Genomic DNA, 21,522 nt, shown 5'->3' on the forward strand with positions numbered 1-21,522 from the left:
TATAACCTTCTTGGCAAAGGCAATTAATCATCCATAATGCCATGGGAAATGTAAGCCCAGTGACATGGAAAGGGTCTGGTTTAACTTGTGTAGAACAGGTGCTCCTTCTGTTTATTGCCATAGGAATGGTTTCAAAGTCAAGCCAAACAAGTGATGCATTCCACTGCAGTATGTATTTCACTGGTTATGCAGCCGCTGCCAACGGTTCTCACGGACATGGAAATATGGTTTACAAAGCTAACGTACAGAGAAATGAACTTAAGATAAGAACGTACCACTTTCTGTTCTTATTCTCATCAGAATGAGATCCATTGTTTGGCACAATGCCTTTGAGTCCAGAAAGATAACGTTAAATTCAGAAACCAGATTTGAATATGACCACTGTAGATACATGTACTACAGGATAATTTTTGGTAACATATACATGTATAAGGTATGGTGCAACTATTACAACTTCTGTTGCTATTCAATTCAGAGTGTTCTTTGTGTTGAAAGAGATACAGGGCAATTACACGTCATAACACATTCACGACATGCACTTTAATTCCATGCCAATAAAAAAATCATTTTAGTAGAGGACACTTTTTTTTCACAGCTAACTTAAGAACCTTTCTTACTTATCTACTTTTTTTAGCCAAATATTGTTTCTGTCCCATGTCATTATTTGTTGCCTGGCAGAGACATGACCTTCTATTAAGAGCCAAATGACCTTCAGAAGACAATGACCTCATCAGTCAAGGTCAGGGTGATTGGATTTAGATTCAAGGTTACAGCAGGAAATCACTGCCACAATCTAATCTTTTTGTTGCTGTAAACCAGATTTAGACTCACAAACCTTGGATTTTAGTAACAGAAGTTGATTACTGTCAGCTGTAATGTTGTCCATACTCAAGTAAAATGTTATAATGATGCTCAAGCTAGATGGGCATAGAGTTCCAAGTGACTGGGGGACATGCATGACTTCACCTTGGGGCAGTCTGCCATTGCAAATTTGGCATTGAACGTTCTGGTCTCCACATAGATCAAACTTCTTAGACAAATGATAAGGCTGGAGCCTTCTTGGCTGACCTTAGAGATAAAATATCTCCATGCCAACACTTTTGGGACTCAAATTGTCTTCCTTCACATTTTCAAAAGGCCTTGTTCATCATGTATAATCAACACTCATAAGCAATGTGACAGAATCTTGACCTGCAGGGACTAAAATAATGCTACAGTCATCAAACAGAGAAAACTGACAAAGAAGATAAACCAAGACTTGAGTGTTCAACAGAACCATTCTGTTTATTTGTGAATAGCCAGAAGCCTTTGCCTGGGAATGTTAGGTGTATAATTTCTGCAACACAAGTATATCTTACACATTCTTAGCAGAACAAATAAACAAGCACAAATTGCAGGTCACAGTTTCACCTCTTCTGAAGAGGAAACATGCCCTTTAAATCTTAACAATCATTAACATCTCCAATATAAATAATAAGCACAATGTAAACCATGGTTCATTTGAAAACATAAATACGAATTTTCGTAGTTTCACAGTCGTCACAGCTCTACAACTGAAAAGTCAAGCAGATTGCAGGGTACCGTAGTTTCATTGTCGATAAACAAGGACTGTCTCCAGGACCCGTCCCCCTTTCCTGGGACGGAAATTTACTTGTCATGAGAGGCAAAAAATTCCACCATTCTGTCCAAAATGTGAACTTCAGGACATGAAATGGATGACGATTTGTTTTTGCAAGCACAAAATGACAGAGTTAACAACAAAAATTAACAACATGGGGTAGGGACCGATAAAAATGTAGAGATGGAGACAGTCATGTGATGAACAATGTCTAAAAACTGGAGATAGCTTTGTGATGTCACCACACAAAACCCGGTATGGTATGTTACATGTATGACTCCAACAATGTTGGTGAGTTGCCCGACCAAAATCAGAACAAGAGTCAGCTGCAGCTCCCTGCCAGAAACAGATCTCCACTGGTGTTCCATCTGGAAGCTGACCTCTGACCTGGATGACTGACAGATGACTCTTACACAGGAAATAGCCAGTCAGGAATGTTTGGGCACATGCTGACAGTCAAACATACTGACAGACTGGTATGTTTTGGTGGCTAATAGCAAGTGAACTGTTCACACCTTCACCTCACATCCCTGCAATGTGGTGAAATCAACAATATAAAGCATCATAAAGACTACCTTTTATAAATCTGTGACTGTGTTGTAAAGATGGCAAAAGTAGACATTAGAACTTTTTGGAGTACCACTGCACTGAAGGATGCCTTTTCAGTTTCCACTTTTTTTACAGGAAAAAAGATCAATTTAGCACTTGTTCTGCCTGACTTGATTTCCTACAAGACAAACACAATGCAACTGTCATGTTCACTCTCTTGGTTTATAACCAGAAAGTCAACATATAAACCTGGAATGAAATCTTAAATAAATGTTTCATAACTTTAGGATCTTCATAATACAGAATTCTCTGTACGAATAAACAGCTGAAACTGTAGACATCTTTTCAACATAAGTATTGACAAAAAAACATTGAAAAGAACATCATTTGCAACTGAATTTGGGGCATCTAATGCTCCGTTTCTCACAATTAGGAAGATTTTGACAACTTAGCACTGTGGCATGACACACTGCCCACATTTGCACACAAATAAGTTTATGGAAGGCAACAAATTACATTAGACAAAAGCTAATCAAATTAGTATTAACCACGATGATAGACGTGATTCATTATCTAGTCCAGGAAGAAAGTAGGAGGCCATCCCCTACTTAGATACCCTTACTCCAGTAGAATTTCTCATACTAGCGATCACTGAAAGCTTTGAAATTGTAGGTCACTCTTTGAGGTATCTGCATGTTTGTGTTCCAACTGGTTCCATTACATATCTAAGCAATTTTACCAAAGCTGACCGAGTTGAGAGGTACACATGTAACTGTTAGGGACTAAGTCGTCATTTCTTAAAAATAATCTTATTATGTCCATATATCATGACATCCTCCCCTTCTTTCTGAAAGCATATTTTGTACAGGTACATGTAGGTCTGATAAAGCTAACTATTTATGTGTGACAGGTCAGAATTCTAAACTGTTAGATTTCTGGTACTTCTTGGAAGCAAGATGTTTAACTACATGTCAGTATGGACATTAATGTCATGGGTATGTATGTCATGTACAAAACCTATCTTAGTTCAAGTATGGCAAGGTCATTCAACAAAGCAACCTGCACAAATGGTAGAGAATCAATGTCATAAATGTCATGTTTAGTGAAGTAACTTCTTGTTTCAATCACAATAAGCTGGTCAGCCACAATCTTAAGGGCTGTCACCGCTTAGGTTGCACATTTTTAAGACACTTTAACCGATTTTAGACAACCAAATTCTGTCCACCATTTTCCACAAATCTCTATGTCTTGTCGAGTAGGCGAGAATCATTTTGGTTTGTCACCTATCGTCTTACATATGTCCAATGCTTGCTGGTAGAGTTCCTCGAGCTCGTGGCCAAAGCGACTGTTGTTTTTCCTCAGAGGGGAGTCCTGTCTGGGGCTGTGGAATTCAAACTCGTCCTGACACAGCCTCCACGTGTTATCCTCCCCATCATCATCCATGTCCAGGGTTTCTGAGGACGGCGGACCTGAACCTGGACTGAGAATGTCGAACGACTCATCTGACAACAAACTCTCTTCACTGTACGTACTGGAGGGCCTGTTATCCTTATCTGTCCCGCTCTTGTCCGATAAACAACCTTCCGCGCTCGCAGGCCTGTTTGCAACGTCTGTAACCTTACTACACTCCCCGGTGTTGGGGGCACTGGAGTACTTTCCGTTCTTTTTCAGAATTCCCTTCGGTTTCGCACCGTTTTTGTTCTGGGCTAGAGTTGGCTTCTTGCCCTTCTGGAGCCCGTCTGCTGACTCGCTCCTCTCAGGTGAGGAGTAGTATCCCGACTCACGGTTCTTCCTCAGCGCCTTGCGAGCTGGGGTGGCCAGACTCCGAGGTTTACTCCCCGGGGTAGACTTCACAGACAAGGTGGGAGAGTCGGTTCCTGGGTTCTTCAGGATCCCCTTCTTTGGCTGGGGCGGCAACACAGTCCTGACGGGCCGGGGGATCCGAGACTTCATGTTCTTGACGTTGACATGAAGGTCATTGCACTTTTGGATGGTGGTTTTCTCGGGAGCCGCGTGGTTGTTTCTCCACGGCTGCTCGGACAGCTTGAGGCTGACGTTGAAGTCCTGCCTGGCCTCCTCGATCCAGTTGGAGTTAGGGAGGGACTGGCTGATGGGGGAACTCATCTTCATGGGCTTCTCCTCCTCATACTCTGCACACACCCACCAGTGGTGCCTGATGTCATCAATGGTGGCTCTCCGCTTCGGGTTCACCGTTAAACACCAGCGGATCAGCCCTGCAGCATCTGTGGGGGTCAAAGAGATTGAGGTTAAATAAATGACCAACAAGGCAAGCCAGGATAACTGGGATAACCTACAGAACCATATTTATCTTCTTATACACAGATTATTTCGTCATCAGGCTCTACAGTTGCAGGGTCAATTTACTGACATATTTCACCAATAAAATGAACATGGTCATAGTATTAGTAGTTTGATGAGTTACAGGCAAGTGGTGGAGCTAATAAAAATGTCATACTGAAAATCGTAATCCAAAAGGTTTTGCGGAAATAACTAATCGGCAACAGACATTATCCAGTTTAATCTTATTCTAGTAAAACTTCCAAACACAAACACAAAGCCTGTACATGTACCTGAGGGTTGGGATGGCTCAAAGTACTGTGCTCTGGAGATCTGCTGGGTCAGGGAGCCGAAGTCACTACCATCAAACGGCATGGTCCCATACACCAGGGCATACAGCACTACACCCAGACTCCAGCAGTCCACCTAAGGATGGTAAACAATACACTTTAGATATCAAGATTAATCTGACAAAAAAATCTATGTCGACTCATTAGATTAAGTTGAAATCTTCATAACATTCTACTGCAAAGATGACTAAAATTCAATAACAGTGACTCACTGGATACTAAACTTCCCTCTTGTGAAATGTTAAATGCATGACAGTTTTATAAATATTCACGTGAATCAAAACATAACTTGGAATTATATGCAGCTGCCATTTCAAATCAGAACTTTGTCTTAAAAATCTGCAGCTGTAACTAAGCAGATAACATAGATATTTTACCTATCTCTGCTATGCCGTTTACTAATTTCTGGCGACTGTATCAGGACCTATTATCAGGTTTGATATTTCAGAGGGGTGGCAGATGTTGTGACCCGAGTCATGTCCATATAAATAGCCCTGCCCTCTTATGCTAAGTACCCTCTATGCATATGGGGAAGGGTGGGGCAGCTCATCCTGCTGACCAGGAAGCTGCAAGCTGTCACACAAAGCCTTACATCTGACCACTTCACTACAACTGTTGCAATGGAAACTACAGTAATGTCCTGGCAACGGCTACTAACACTTTCCAGTTGTCAAAACTACAGCCAAGGATGAAGAGTTAGAGGAACCCCCTCCTGTCTCTGTGTCTTTCTTCACTGCCAATGCTGTAAGCATGTTCTTACTGCTTGTTGGTAGCCATGAACACTTTGTACACTGCCAAGCGGGTGTTTGTGCTACATGTAATCCTAGTCCAGCCGCACATTCCCTCAGCTTGTATGCAGGGCAACCTGACCCAAACACCACATTCCTACTGGGACTCCTGGGTCAAGCACATGGGACAAGTTACAGTGTCCTACTGTACAGACATGGGCCATGCAGGCAGGAAATTTCAGGTCAAGACTCAATGATGAAAGACCGGTGTTCAGAATTAACATTGACTCCCCCTGGACATATGAGGGTGAAGGACTCAATGGGAAGGATGAAATATGATGTGGTTATTATGAGACACCAACTGCAGCTGAAAATTCCGTCTATTATCATAAAAAAGAAAGAGAGGAAAGCTGAGAGGGGAGAAGTGGCCTGTTCTATGCTGAAAGGAATGCAAAAGATTTGGATCAAATATTTATGGTGAGTAATAAGGTTCTGAATAAGCTGGAGTCCCCTTAACACGATGCTCTGACAAAACTAAGGACCTCAGCATTTAAAGTTTATGACTGGCAAGTGTTAACTCTAAATCTCACAAACAGGTTCCCCAGGGAGTAAACTCACAGTGGAGCACTTCAGATGGCTCCATTAGTGCTAATGACTGGGATAAGAATCATCCCAGTAGGATTATGATTTGTGCATAACAAATTAGAACATCACTAGTCACTCTGAAACTTTTATCCCTGCTACTAGGGTGCTCAAGCCATTAACTCATAAATGTCTGATCTGGTTAACAGGGAAACCCATCACTTTTGGAAAGGTGGGCACAAAATGTACTGAAGATAGAGAGCTGTGCATTAGATAAAGATCTCAGAAACTACACTTTTTAGTTAGTTTTGTTGCTGGATCTACCTAAGCCTGAGTACCATCCTCCGTAGAAACCACTGACTCGATGTAAGCGTGGTTACCAAAAGCAAAGACTAAGCCAGCATTTACAGGAGGATGGTATCCAGGCTAGGATTTGGTCTGTATACAAAATCATTAAAAACATAGCCCACTCGTTTCATGTTGTGCAAATAATGTTTTTTATCCACAGTAAGAAAAGAGTCTCACCTCAGGACCATGGTATGGCTTGCCGTTGACGATTTCGGGGGAAGCGTAGAGCGGACTGCCACAGAATGTCTTCAGTAACTTGTCATGGCTGTACATGTTGGACAGGCCGAAGTCTGCAATCTGCAAAACCAAAGTGCGGAGGGTTAGGAATGGCAACAACTGTGGCTCAAAGCATATGGCAGTAGGCAGCAACATACAAAAATACTTTTCGTTCCATTTTGCTGATTTCATCAATTTGAGAGGATACTGTAACTAACCTAGAAGTCGTAGTAAAGTGTTAAACTTTATACCTTTGTTCTGAGAGTCAGACAAGGATCAATGGATTGTCATGTCGAAAAATTGGTTTGACAGTGTCAGTCTTGATTGCCCATGTGGTGTTCTAAAAGAAACCTTCAAGGCCATATGTGAAGGTCGTGAACTGACCTTGACTCTGTTCTGCTGGTCAAGTAGGAGGTTCTCCAGTTTCAGGTCACGATGAACCACACCATTCTAAGAAAAAACAGCATAATATCCAGTCAGTATGTTCCTGTAGACAGTAGACACATACATTTATCATATAAGCTTAGAATTAGATAAGGTTCATTGGTCAAATTGATATGCAGATGTTAAGGGGAGGTTTAGAGGAGACATTCCTAAAGAAATAAATGAGAAAACATTTGAAATAAAAAAAGTTACTTTTTGATCCTCTTCTTACCTTGTGACAGTAGTTGACAGCTGAGACAATTTGCCGGAAAATTCTGCGAGCTTCCGTCTCTGTCAGTCTCTGTCGTTCACTAATGTAATCATACAGCTCCCCTCCTGATGCAAACTCCATCACTAGCACTATCTTCTCCTTGTTCTCAAACACTGCAAAATACAACATCAAACATAGATTCAAAATGTGCTAACGTACTGCAACTGTTCCCGAATCTAAATAAAGTTCATCAGAGGCATATGTGAAACTTCTCTTTCAAAATGTGCATCTTTTCTCATCTTCTAAGTTAGCTCTTCAGCAGTAAAATTTCACAACTTGGCAAGTTCAGATGAATACATAGTCACAAACCAACACATTTCAGTGATAAGAATCTGGTAAGTCCTGCCTTCAGCAAGGTTTGAAAGTAAAGCAAGGTATTCAAAATGTCACTGAGAGGTCTTTGACCTGTTGTTACATTGCTTTTTTTGTCAAAGACCAAGGACATGTTACATCATGGTTGCAAAAACAAGAGTAACAAAACATTTAACTTTGTCAACCTTATGTAACTTAACGTTTCCCCGCCATTCAATCACTTCTTACGAAACATGTGAACGTAGCAAATTGTTCACCCATTACGGGGGCATACTTCTGTTGCCAAGGTCCAGTAACTTACTCAAGATTTACAGCATTTACTTTTGAAAGCACGTTGTAGTCATGACTTCTTCAGACAACAAGGAAACGATTGGTGCAAGTGCAAAACAAGTGCACTTCACAGAGCCTGTGTACCAACTAATTGCCCAGCTGGAGACTTCTACCCAGAAAGCCAGTGGGTAATCCCTCAAAATTAACCTGTCAGTACATTTGCACACTTTTGATGAATGTGAATGGAATAAGGCTGGAACAATGGCGAGTTGGTAAACATGTTTTTGCCAGGAACTCTTTCAGACGACCTGACTCCATTGTACCAGCCACGTGTAAAGAAAATCATGGGTCAGCAGACACTTTCTCAATCAAAATATACATATCGAAAATTCTACCTAGATTTATTATTCATAAAAAGCATGGTTGAAAAAATACATGTACCCATCTTTGTAATTTTGGTTTCGTTAGGGCAGTTACTAGAAGATCCATTGCCTGACAGTTATGCAAAGTTTTTACTTCAAACATCAGGCAAAAACTTTCATCCATGTTCTCACTGTGATGTTCATCTGGAACAAGGGAATTCAGTCTGTGCTGCACCAGACAAAGACAATCCGAAATTGGAAGGATATTGATTGAAATACTGCTGCCAATCTCCACTTTGTGGCTCAATGGCTTATTTGACACCTGTTGTGACTATCATAAATTTGAAGCTAACAACTTGGAAGATTAACAGCAAATTGCTGTTATACTTGAACAGGTAACTACATGTAGATTTGAAGCCCACCACAAGGTACCAGACTAGACGTCTCCTATAAGGAGCTTGACCACCAGTATAAACATGCATTAGCACCAAGTGGGCACTGTCCCCATCTGGAGTGGTGTTTCTCCTCCTGGATCAAGTTCACAAGGTTAATGGTTACAAAAACTGCTTACTGTGTCTTTCAGGGACACGCTTTGAAGTCTTATCTTCATCTTGTAGAATCCTAACTTTGATAAACCTCTCCCAGCACCTGTGTTTATCCCACTTCCTTTTAAGTTTTATTGTTACTCCGCGAATACTTTATTTCTTTCATGACAGGAGATAGTGCCCCCATGTGTTAAGCATATGCTGACAAGGCCAAGAGTGTAAGAAGCTTACTGATAAGCCTGCACCTGCCTGGATCTCCGCCCATGCCTTCCACTTGAGACCAGTGGTGGGGGAAAACTGCCATTGCCCTCAGGCAGTCTGGTAGGGGATCTCCACAAGAATTCTTTGAAGCACCAGCAAGAATTTGACCCCCAGGTAGGAGCTCTGCCCTACATGAAATTGGGATGTAACCTTTTTGCTCCCCTTGAACAAGATCGGGTTCCACCCAAGATAAAGAGTATAGCATGGGGAAAAGGATTTAAAGTCTGATTAACTTTAATCCTTTGGGGAGGCAGACAATATTAAAATGGGATTGGGGAAAGGGATTGCCTGGAAATTGGAACAAGGTGCAGTTTTGTTTGTCTCAATTACAAGTAACAATGATAAGCTTCATAGCAATTTTTTCCTCTTCATTAACACTCCAAAAGAGAAACATACTAGACACGTTTCCATGCATTTTGATAGGAAAAATACGACAATTATTAAAAGGGAAGGTGTAGTGCAAAGTGTTATATTAAAAGATATAAAATGATGGGAAGGTAGGGACCTGGTAGGACCTGTCCTAGTGTGATTTTGAACAGTCTTACAGTTACACACAATGACACCTGTCAGAAGTGTCTCAAGTTTCCACCTTAATTTTACCACACTTAGGTCAAAAGGCCACCTAATTAATAAAGGGGTCTGAAGGTCTTATCGCATCCCCAAGGCTGGCAAATTGGAGGATCCGCAAACGATGACATTCCTGACGAGACGTGGGCCTAATCAGGTAGTAAATGAGATCATGACTGCCGCCTTTGTGATTCACACAATGCTAACATTCCAGCCTTTGTCCCAACCCACTCAGGTACCCCATACATCATTAACCTAACACTCCACAGCTGGATTCAGCATGTAGGAGTGCTCCAGACTTTGGGGATCTTCTGGCATCTTAATTTTATAAGCACTTCCCCTTTCCTCCCAACAGGATGCACAATGTCTGACTTTTCATACACATTACAGAAGGTCCATATTCATTCTGGTCTCTAGAACAAGTGCTGAATTGTCAGCCCAACAAGGCACCCTTTATTTGCCCACCAACATTGCAAAGGGACCTACTTGTTCTTTATCCAAGCATCCTGTTGCGTATCTCAAGTCTGAATCCTGTAATGTTTCCTTGTAAATTATACATGAGGATACAAACAGCTTTGTAGTTGCATCATCTGTGTGTCAATCCATTTTGTCAACATGACAGGTTGTTAGGATCCAAAAACAGCAAAGTATTTCACCTTCACTGAATACAGTACTGGAATAGAACACCAATTTATCATATCACCCATAACTGTCTCACATCAATATATTATATAGGCTTTCCTCTTCATCTTTTGACAGGTCTAGACTAAATTGCAGAAGTGTCTGTTGGGCCTAGTCTCAAAATGCTCCATTTTGGCATCCCCTCAATGTCTATTCAATATTCCACCCTTGCTGCTCCTTTCAAGTTTTACAGACAGGAATATGATTCTTAATTCATATTTACATCACAAGATCTTTGCCTGCATCAATTATTTAGATACAACCCTGCAGTGTTATATCTACCCTGGTAGTAGTAATAGTCCCTTTTCACCAAACAGAAAACATTACATTTAGTAATACTGCTTACAGTTACATGATATACAGTACCTTTCAAAGTTTCAGGATAATTATTGTCTTCCGCTGCTCCAAAAAAAGAAGTCAAACCCAACCTGTGTAGAAATAGTAAACTCTAGTACTCGAGTAAACTCTTTTTACAATGTTTATCACTGTCCTGTTCATTGTGACAAGTATGTTCCCTATGTTTCTACCATGAACTTGCAATTAGCCTCCGGGCATGAACTTGCAAATCAACATCTTCTTCAATGTCCCCATACAATGTACATAACCAACATGGCTACTGTGTAACCAGGAGTTACTCTGACAGAAGGAGAGGAATACAAGGGTGGTAACATTAAACAGCAAATTGCATCTCCCATGCCTAACATCTGCTGTCTCCAGCAATAAAACCGTCTATCTGGAATACATCAGACTGTAAGCAGGACAATGAGAATGCTCAGCAGATACAGCTCCTGATAACCCAGCATACCACACATGCCTCCCATGACCCATCTAAGTGGCCAGGTCTGTTTGTCACACAGGTGTTGGGTCCATAGTCTTCCCATCAAGTGTTACTACAGACACTCAGGTATGCCAAATGTACCTTTAGGGTCGCTAGTCATGCAAGTGGCAGGTGTGAGAGCGGCCAAGTGGCCCTCCACGGGTCAGAAAAATAATCGTTACCAGGACAAAGCAGGCATAACTGCAGGCATCTGAGATACACACTAATCAATAGTTATTTTAGGATCAGGACGATTCAGCTCTTTACCGACTTGGCCCAGTCAACTCAAACCAACATCCTACTGATTCCTAGTCAACTCAGCCAAGGTTAGGGTTGGGATAAGGATGTTGGGCCAAGTTGACCGAGGTGTTGGGCCCAGTTGGTCTGATTATCCATCATTCCATGGGCCGAATTAGTAAAGGGCCCAAAAGTCCGCCATATATCACTTTTACACCAAGCAAAAGAACATTCTTTCAACCTTGGGTTAGTCATATTGGACCGAGCTCAGAGCAATCGAGGACTGTAATCAACTGAAAAGTGCATACACGTATTCATGCCCACCCTTTAATTAGTGAAGGGCAAAGTCAAGTACAATCATTGTTGTTGAGTGCAGTCATTCATTCATTCCCCACAGCTTAACATCACAAAATTTCCACTGGGTGAGTGTGTGCACTTGATTATTAAGTAAGTTGATAAGTTGAGCAAACGACCTCCAGGGAGCTCTTCACACTTGTCGTTTATAAAGTCTCTGGATATGACAAGGCAAGGTCAAAAAGGTGTCTACTAATCCTGCCAGCACTTAACTATTAACCCACACATGTTAATCCCCCGTTGCTAAAAGCATAAAGACAGGTCCATTTTTCTTCACAAAGTAGACACTAACATTCCTTTGGCATTATGCACGGAGTTAGTCAACATCGACAGATTTCATTTTTTAACCTTAAAATGTGTATTTTGTCCTGACTCTACTGAACTACACCTAGCTGGAACTACAAAGGAAATATAGTCTGGTCTGCCATCTCAATGTACATTGCCACTTTTCAGTCAGTACAAATTAAAAGAGTCTATCTTTGGTCAAGCCTAACAAATACAACAGCTTTGTATTCAGCCAGAAGTTATTCATTCACTGGCAGGGTGCCCTGTTGGCAATGGCTGTGGCGCTACAGTGGTAACATTAGCAGACTAGACAAATACCAGGGTACACTCAACCCATTCTTATGGTCCATTTGAACAAAAACTTGGCATTCCTATGGCTAGCTTCAGTTACCTCGCTGAGCAAACAGGGAATTCTTCCTCGGGTTTCAGCGCCATTGACATGTCCTCAAAACAAATACCCCCCACTTGTTTGTGTACGGAAGCAAACCAAGGTGACAAGGTCGCAGAGGCGAGGGGACTGCGTGCCGAACTTGGGGGTTGTTTTTGTCGTGTGCGACCCCCGGGTGCCGTGCCACACAGGCGACATTGTGCCCAGATGTCGGGACAATAGGAGGCAGAATAGAGGGAAAACATGTCTGGGCAGGACAATAGCCTCAGGTAGGAGGGCTGGGCAACTAATGGGATGTAAAAGAGACAAGGTATGTTCAGGGGTCATTGGCCAAATAATGGCAGACGTCTCCTTCCCTCAAAGGTATAAAAATCATATCATCAACATTTATGACTTGTGTGGTTGGTGGGCATATCATGCAATGTATAAACAGTATTGAAAAGCTGATGTAGCCACGATAGCTTTAGCTGCTCCCGAACTTCACTCACCTGAGCTAGGTACAAATGTATATTGTAGTACATACTTCAAGAAAGTAAGACACTGAAAAAGACACTGAAAGTCAGCTGACAACCTTGTTAAGATATCCAAATATGGATGCTGAAGCTGAAGTCATAAACAAGAGTTGCAAAGAAAAACTTTCACTCACTACAAGAGATCACAGGAAAAACAAGTCAGGTTATGGTGACCCAGGTGTTGTTGTCTCCACACCTTAAGTTACCCTAGGGCATGAAGGCCAGCAAGTTGTGAGACACTGCAGGTGCTGTCACTTGACAATAAACAACTGAATGGCCTCTTCTCCTAAAGGTGAATGTCACTTTGTACACAAACTATCCTGGTCTGTCTAACATTCTAAATATACCATGAGCATTTGAAGCCTCAGCTGCAGGAAAATGGTCTGAAATGGTATCTATTGTAAACAGGTTGTTGAAGAGGAAAGAAAAAAGAGTTTTAAACATTCCTCAAAGATATTGATAGATAACTTTGATACCAACGTTAACAGCAGTAGGTATGCATGCATTTAGGTCAGGCTTTGGGCCCTAACACCTAATTTGCTTCAACCATAATAAATCTAAACTAAGCCTCACTAAGTGATGGTAAATGTGGCCATCAATATTGCTGACAGCTGAAATTGGTCAGATGATTAGTATTCAGGACCATGAAGTGACCTACATACAGCACTGATTGCTGGCAGTTATGCTACTCACATACCTGTGACTAAGATTTTATCTTTCCAGTGTAGAAATGTGATGTTACACATGTATTTACATTGACGAGATAACAACAGCTTTCAGGGTCAACCCTCTTGGATCTCCTTGGATTTGATTGGTATCAAACAGATTCACAGAACTGACCATCTTCCAATCCCCTTCCTCTGTTCCATACCTTGACTTACAAATTTAATTTCACCACAGCTTGACTTTAACAAATGTGGTCTAATCTATGACAAATGCAACTGATACTTAAGCATATTACTAATAAAACACAACACATATAAGCCATCAACAAAACTGAATTGATGACACTTATTAGAGACTGTTGATCCTATTAGGAAGCCAATACAGAAATGATGGTTATTTATTTTACAGGGATAATAAAAGATCTCCCTTGTTGTCTATTCATTGACTGTACTGCCAATTACATGGTAGGGGAACTGTTGTCACATGACTGTTATTGACCCAAATATTCAGCATATTTGCTGAGAATGGCCACAATAACAGCGAAGCAGGCACCAAAGAAACATTATGGCTATCCCTATCCCTTTTCATACCAGTGCATTGTAAAAACCTTTGATGAGAATGACGCAGACAGGCCTGTTCCCACCACTGAGAAAAGGGTTCCACCTGCGTCACATGAAAGGTATATGTCCTACCTACAATGGATGAGGAGGGGAGGGCTGGGTGACATAACAGTCACAGTTGTACACATAACTAAAGAGTGCCCTAGTTCCCACGCAAAGGGATTCCTGTCGCAATGTCTCTTTGTTGGAAGTCCATCTATGTAAACACAAAACAAGGTGCCTCATACTTTATGATATGACCCACCTTGTCACTTTTTTCCCCAACAAAATTCTTAGTAATAATATATATAATAAAGCATTGGCAAGAACCAAAAAACACAGACTAAACTCTCTTTCTATATATAACCTGTATATACACAAATGTTACCACGTTAAGACATGAAATAGAGTCCAACTAAAAGGGGCTGACACTGAAGGAATATTTTTACCTTTGGCCCTAGTCCAGCATAGCAAGATGTAAACAGAAGACTACAAATCAATATCAGTACATGTATGTCTGTGGGTAGCAACTTGGCAATGTTGGGTCTACTTCTTGATATCAACAAGCCTGCACTTTGTCCTGAACCTTGGACCACTGATGTCTGCTTTAGTGGACATCAGCAGCACCCCACCCCCCCAACTCCTGCCCTTTGTCCATGGCACCTCAGCAGCTGTGAGATGTTGTCAGCACCCCCTCCACTGTTGAAAACAACCTTGTGTGCATGGACAGATGCCAAGCCAGTGGAGTGGCCCACCCCTGACCCCATCCATGGCACATAAACGGGAACAAGCTGCCTCAACACTTAACAAATCCATCACAAAGTGAAGGGGGGAAATGGAAACGCCCTTACAGGCCTGCAGACCTCTTTTGCTGATTATAGAGTCTGTGAAGGTGAATTACACACCACACACTAAAATTGAACTGTTATCTACATTGTTTTAATAACAGATGGCTAAATGTTTCATCAAAAATCTTTTTCCCACAAGTTAACTGTTGTGTTTCAACAGCTTCTATACCTGTTCCAGACACTTGCAGATGACTCCTTGACCATGGCACATATTAAAAAGCTGTCGCTTTAAACACAGTAAAACAAAAAAACATTCGTACTAACCTTCCAATATCTCCACAATATGCGGATGCTTGAGCGACATCATGATCTCTATCTCTCTCCGGATCCGTGCCATGTCCTGGCTGTCTCGGACCTTGTCTTTGCGGATGGTCTTGATGGCAACCTGAAGCGGACATAACATAAACACGACTTCATCAACAAATCAACAAAACATAGACTCTTACCTATAGATAAACACAAGTTATCAAAGAGATGTAGTATGCATTATAGGTAAGTTGTTGCCCCAAAACATATTACAAGTGTCTTAAATGTTACCTACTCCTGTACCAAGTTCGCTTATGATGAAAGTAGACATCAAGAGCATCTTCAACATCATATGAATATATATGAATATACAGGTACATGTAAGTGATACATTTGTTTCAACACTGTGTCTGAAAGCTGTCAAATCCAATTAGATGCGATAGAAAGCAACTAAAAGCTTCTCTTCCCTTAGGCCCCCCACTGTGAAGTTGTCCGCCAAACCCATGAAACATTTTTGACATATCTTTCAATTTTCTGGAAGAACAGGCCAACTAGTCAACTTCCCCCAGATCAAGTTGCAGCCAGCAGTTTCAGACTACATCCGGTAAAGCCTCCTCTTATCTGGCTGTTCTTGAACTTGGCCTGGGCAGACTAAACAACTTGGTGGGGAGAAACCTGATCAAGAAGAAAGCCTCAAAATGTTTGCAGCTTGAGCTGGAATGTTTCAGCTCGGAAGTTAACCCCTCATCATCTCCCTACCAAAATGTTATAACTCGTTTTTTCTTTCATTTTTCATGCGAATATAAAATGCATTTCCTCCAATCTTCTTCCTTCCAAAGACTAACAACAAAGCATCCTTTCAGGAAAGGAAGAAGTCGGCCATCTGCCCAGAAATCAGAGATAGGGCAACCCTGCATTCCTTCCTTTCCGGAGAAATGTATCATGTTTCCAACGCTTGGTGTGCACAGTACATTTCTGCCTTTTCCTTAGTAACAAGTTCAAGGACTAAAACATCTTAGTTTGGTGCCAAATTGCCTTGTTGTATACAAAACAGATGCAAGCGTGTGGAACTCAGCTGGTCCATATCCTCAAACAGGAAGAGTTTTTTTTCTGCAAAGGGCCAATTAAAAACAGCCTCATGTGGTAGCAACTTCCAACTACCTTTACAGTAAAGTTTACTTCACCTGAGACACTACTACCTGTATCATTTGCATCAGCAGAATGCAATCTTTTCATGAGGACATCCTAAACAGCTATTTTTGGGGGTTATTATTCAGTTGATATTGTTTAATCCTGTCCATCAATGACTACAGTATGACCAGACATGCCCCCACCCTGTCACCACTTGTGATTCCGAGCCATCTCGCCAAAGACGTCACAACTTGTAGGCTACAGACTTTAGCAAACACTGTCTTGTCCATGTGAGACAACAACACAAAATTCCTAGTTGGCATCTTCTTGTCTTCAGGAAGGGGGTGGGTGGAAACAAGTGACCTTGTCCATTTAGCATGAAGCGTTCAAATATGCCCATGACCAAGGTGACAATGAATGATATATGACAGTTGGGATGAACTATTTGATTCCCTTAAAGAAACTACAATAAAGTCAAAATTCTTCCTTGAAAGAATCTGTAGAACAAGAGGGAATATCATTAGTCTAAACTTGAAGCATTTCATTTCCATTTAAAAAATGTTTGGGCAGTTGCATGGTTGAGCAAAATGATAAAACAAATTCACAGAAAAGAAGGAGGCTTCAACCCACTAAAACACAAGTGGTTCGCCCCATGAGTTCATCAGTTGTCACCTTATTTATGAACCCCCCAAGGCTAGTTGTTTCCAGATGGAAGAATCCTTCAGTGTAATGGTATGCCAAAAACATGGACTTCTTATTACAGAGGGAGGAGGGGGGGTATGGTCATGGGCAGGCGTTGGCAGATCTGCAAAGTGCATTTGGGGCTACAGTAGCCCTGTGCTTGGTCAGATAACATTTGCTCATGTCCCCACAATAGCAAATGTGAATGTAGTGTTTTGCATGATGTACATCCAAACAGCTTTAAATGCATCAGCAAACTACAGCATTGTTAGTTGGACAACAGTGTATCTTCACTTTGAGTGACATGCGTCATTCCAAATTCCAGCTTTCCCAGAAGGGGATGATGCATGCATCGGTGACTGAGGGCATGTGCCTTTCCGCTACGAGTGTGGCTATGACCATATATAGAGGTTAAACCACCTGATCGTTTGCGCTGACCACTCGACCATATCAGAAGACAAGAAACGCAAACTTGTCGCAGCGACATTTACAATATTTGTGTGACAGTGTCTTCCTGTAGCTAGGTAGCAGTCTGGTGGCAAGTGCGCAGAGTCCAGGTACACAGTACAGAGGTACAGGCTGGGCAAACAATCCTAACACATGCGGAATGTGCGGAATGCTGTCTGAGAAAACAAGGGTCACACTTCTTCTCTAACAGGGCATAATGCAATAACGGCCTGTGATCCGAGTCCAAACTACTACACAAAGGGATTTACAGCGACAGCAAACTGGCAGCAAATAGACTCACGTCAACATAAGTCACACAAGCTTAAAACATCACAATGTTTTCCTGGACTCTATTTACGAATTATTAGCTGTAGCCATGGTAGTTGTTTCTCATACGTCATGCAGCCTTTTTGAAAAAAGTGAAATGAGAAATATCCGTGGATTAAGATTTCAATCTGGTAGGTCTGGAGGCTTATCACATTATCATGCATGCATTCTTCACTGGCTTTCGGCATTCACTAACCCAATCCTTAGAGGGCTCAACCTTTCCAAAACACTTTTAGCAAGGATTGTATTTGAAATGCGGTTTTAGGAAATCATTTTTTTCACCATCCATGTTTATTGGTAAGCTAAAAACGTTGCCAGGAATAGCAACAATGAGCCAGGATGCGTGACTCCTATGTTTGTAGAACACAATGGATATATTTGGTTCCAACACATAAAAACAACTTTCGTTCTACACTACAGTAATTTAAGAAAACTGATAAATGCTTACAAAGAAAACTAGTTAGATCTGAAGTTCCTCTGGATAAACATGCCTCAGTTGGGAAGGGTAGTATTAACACTACAGAAACTTTCCCCCTTCATGAGGAAGTTCCACTCTCAAATCCTGTTTACCGAGACCAGGTGAGTTGACTCATCGAGACAAGGACCATTGTATACACACACGGTGTATGGCTACCTGTCTTATCATAAACTTTCAGTTCCAGTGTTTCTATTCCCCAATTTGCTTTGATTAAGAGGGCAATTAATAATCATCCTCTTGGTTGAATAATGTATTTTCTATGATTAACTGAATATTTCATTCCAAAATCGGAAAAATGCACTCCATCACAAATCATTTGATTTTTACACTTGACGGCATCTTGTGGGTTGTGTCGCCCACTGGTTTCTAAAAATATTTCAACCAGTTGCTACAGTAGAACCCAAAAACATTCTCTGACTCAGGTGACAGTACTTCGGAGAAAGATTGGCATAATTGCACCAATTTGTCTTTGTATAGAGTGTTTCGCACCTTGTTGTTGCGTTTATTGTGACCCTCCCTGTAACACCTGAGTACACAAATCTTACCTACTTATACACAATCAGCGGGCCATAAACTGTGGGTTCGTTACTGGAGTATTTAGGACCCGTATATGATGGGTGGTCATGCTTCAATTTGGTGGTCGATAAGCCCAGGCGTCCCACAGGGATACTGGAATGTAAGCTTTTCATTCTGGCATCGAGAGGACAAATACAGCCACCACTCCGTGTTACCTTTCTACATGTTGCAAACTAGCTCAACGACTACAGTTGCCATTTTTCTTGATTTTACAATGAAAATACCACGAACAAGAGATGATTTCTAAGTACAGAGAGATACGTGCCTTTTGTAGAGAAATTACAAAAGGTTGAGATAATATTTGTGTCCTTTGTATTCCCCCTGGACACAGTGGCAACCCCAACGGCCGACCACCCACCTTCTTCCCCTTCTTCTTCTCCTCGGCCAGCTTGACCTTCCCGTACGTTCCCTGTCCCAGGTTCTGTAACACCGAGAACCTCTGCTTCAGGTTGTGCCGGTGTCCGGTACTCGCGGAAGTCACCGTATCCATGGCTGTCCCAGAAAAATATGTAGATTGTGCACCAAAACCTTGACAGTCGCCACACACCGCCGTCTGACTACGAAACAACAGAATTTCTCTCGTGGTTAAAATCGATAGCGGCGTGCCCCAAATTGCGACATGGTCTCCCTGGCTCTCTGGGCGCTGTACTACCTCTCCGATAACGTCAGTCCAGATTTTAACGGTATCCTGTGTTGAAGGAAGCTTCCCAGTCGGCCCAAAACACAGTGAATCACGGCGGTTGCCTTGCCTGTCCGCCCTGCCCAGTGTCTCTGTCCCGTCTGCTCGTGTTGTCCCGGCCCGGCGCTATTTCAGGCACGGGTAACGTCACTGTCCGACCGGAAAGGGGAGGGGCAAACATTCCAACTGCGGGGCGACAAAACACAAACCCCATTAAAACATTCAATGATCATAAATCCATTCATATATTACAAAAAGTCGGTACTGCTTAACTTACTTGATATAAATTATTTTATTCTAAAATATATAAACCTATTGTATTTCTTCTTATAGATACTGAATTTGATTCATAAACTATTTGTATTCTGCTGCCTTATACTTTTCTTCCAAATATGGAAGTGTCTTTTCTTCCAAATATGGAAGAGTCCGAAAGAAAGCACGTGACGCGCACACACAGGTAGGGGCCATTGGTTAGTACAAGGAGGTTATTCAAAAATCCATTTCGATTGGCAAATTCCCAGAAGATAGACATATTTCGTACTCTCCATGGCTTTTGCACGAAAATTCAATTCAGGTTGATCGACAATCCTCACTCAGGTGTACAGTCTGGCTTGCGGTTTGAAAGTGGTTGTTAGGTGACGCAACTCAGGATGTGAAAGGATGAGGTCATTCAATTTGCGGTTTCCTCAGTATCCGATGTCGGAGGTTTTATCTAGTTACTGCAGTATCGTCACAGAAAAGCTATTATGTCACATGAAAGGAGCTTTCTTAGCACGCAAATTTATTCTCAAAGGAACGTTAACGTTAGTTAAATTCGATACCATACCAAGGCAGGTGCACATAAAAGGCAATAAGATATCATAAAGAGCATGAACGGTGTATCTAACACGTTCATTTGAATTCGAATGAATGACAAAACTGAGCAGTACAAAAAAAACACTTGGATTCTTCAGTCCCAAAAATTGGTCGGTAGATCTTTGCAAAAAGAAACTTGCCTTTCTGTGCAAGTCGATCGTCGACCGTGGGGTGTTCGACAGTGGGGAAAACACCAATGTTTCATATGGTAAAGAGATCGTCGTTGAAAGGAAAACGAAAACTACGAAAAGCTTCAATTGGTCATCTCATGATTTAAAACGACAGGGCGGTGCGCCAAGTATGTCACTGGAATCATGCTGTGGCAAAAGAGTTACAGATCCCTTAGGGCAAAGACAGATTTCGGACCACAAGAGTCAATGACCCTTGTTGGCCTAGTTCATTATACAATGTATATGATACATTGTCTGTATTTTCTAAACTTATCTTCCAGGGGGTATTATCACGGGTATAGTAACTTAGTGGTTTATGATTTATGATTTGACGAATACAGACGTAAGCATTTGATTTCTGCGCAGTACTAGTGTTTTACGCGCGATCCTGACGTCTATCTATAGTAGCTGACTGCACACAGAAGGCTAAGCCCATCGAAAATCGAAGGATGGAGGAAGCTAGTGCTGGAGTTAACCATGGTCCCGACTCTCTAGACGAGGATGGGACTAGGTAAGGTGAGGTGAAGTGAGGTATTATATAATAGTGCACCTTTCAGTTAGTCTACGATGGCTGGAGGGTAACCACAAGAATTAAAGCGCATGCCCTTAGATATAACGTTAGACACAGAAACACAGAAAGCGCCACAGACGACTTACGATATAACCCTGACTGATTCATCTCCTTGGAGATTAGGATTTACCCTCGTTACATCTGCTTAAAGATAAGTACTTCCGGTCTGGTGTGCGCGCCGGTGTTCCTGTGTGCGGTTTTCATTCCTGCCTCACAGTCACTGCCATGTCCGTGTTTGGGAACGATCTAGGTATGATGTCCCGCTGTCCGGAAA

The 21,522-nt window shown here is 41.8% G+C and overlaps 1 protein-coding gene across 1 annotated transcript; it reads right to left on the reverse strand.

Annotated features, from left to right (window-relative positions):
* Positions 1-1,262: 1,262 nt before the first annotated feature.
* LOC118415559 (NUAK family SNF1-like kinase 1) lies at positions 1,263-19,814 on the reverse strand. Its single transcript, XM_035820244.1, has 7 exons — positions 19,332-19,814; positions 15,352-15,472; positions 7,345-7,496; positions 7,074-7,139; positions 6,651-6,770; positions 4,759-4,891; positions 1,263-4,410 (listed from the first exon to the last, which is right to left on the reverse strand). Exons 1-7 carry the CDS (start codon positions 19,461-19,463, stop codon positions 3,434-3,436), a joined length of 1,701 nt encoding a protein of 566 aa, XP_035676137.1. The 5' UTR covers positions 19,464-19,814; the 3' UTR covers positions 1,263-3,433.
* Positions 19,815-21,522: the final 1,708 nt, after the last annotated feature.

This window comes from Branchiostoma floridae, chromosome 5, assembly GCF_000003815.2.
Source record: "Branchiostoma floridae strain S238N-H82 chromosome 5, Bfl_VNyyK, whole genome shotgun sequence".
Lineage (NCBI taxonomy): Eukaryota > Metazoa > Chordata > Leptocardii > Amphioxiformes > Branchiostomatidae > Branchiostoma > Branchiostoma floridae.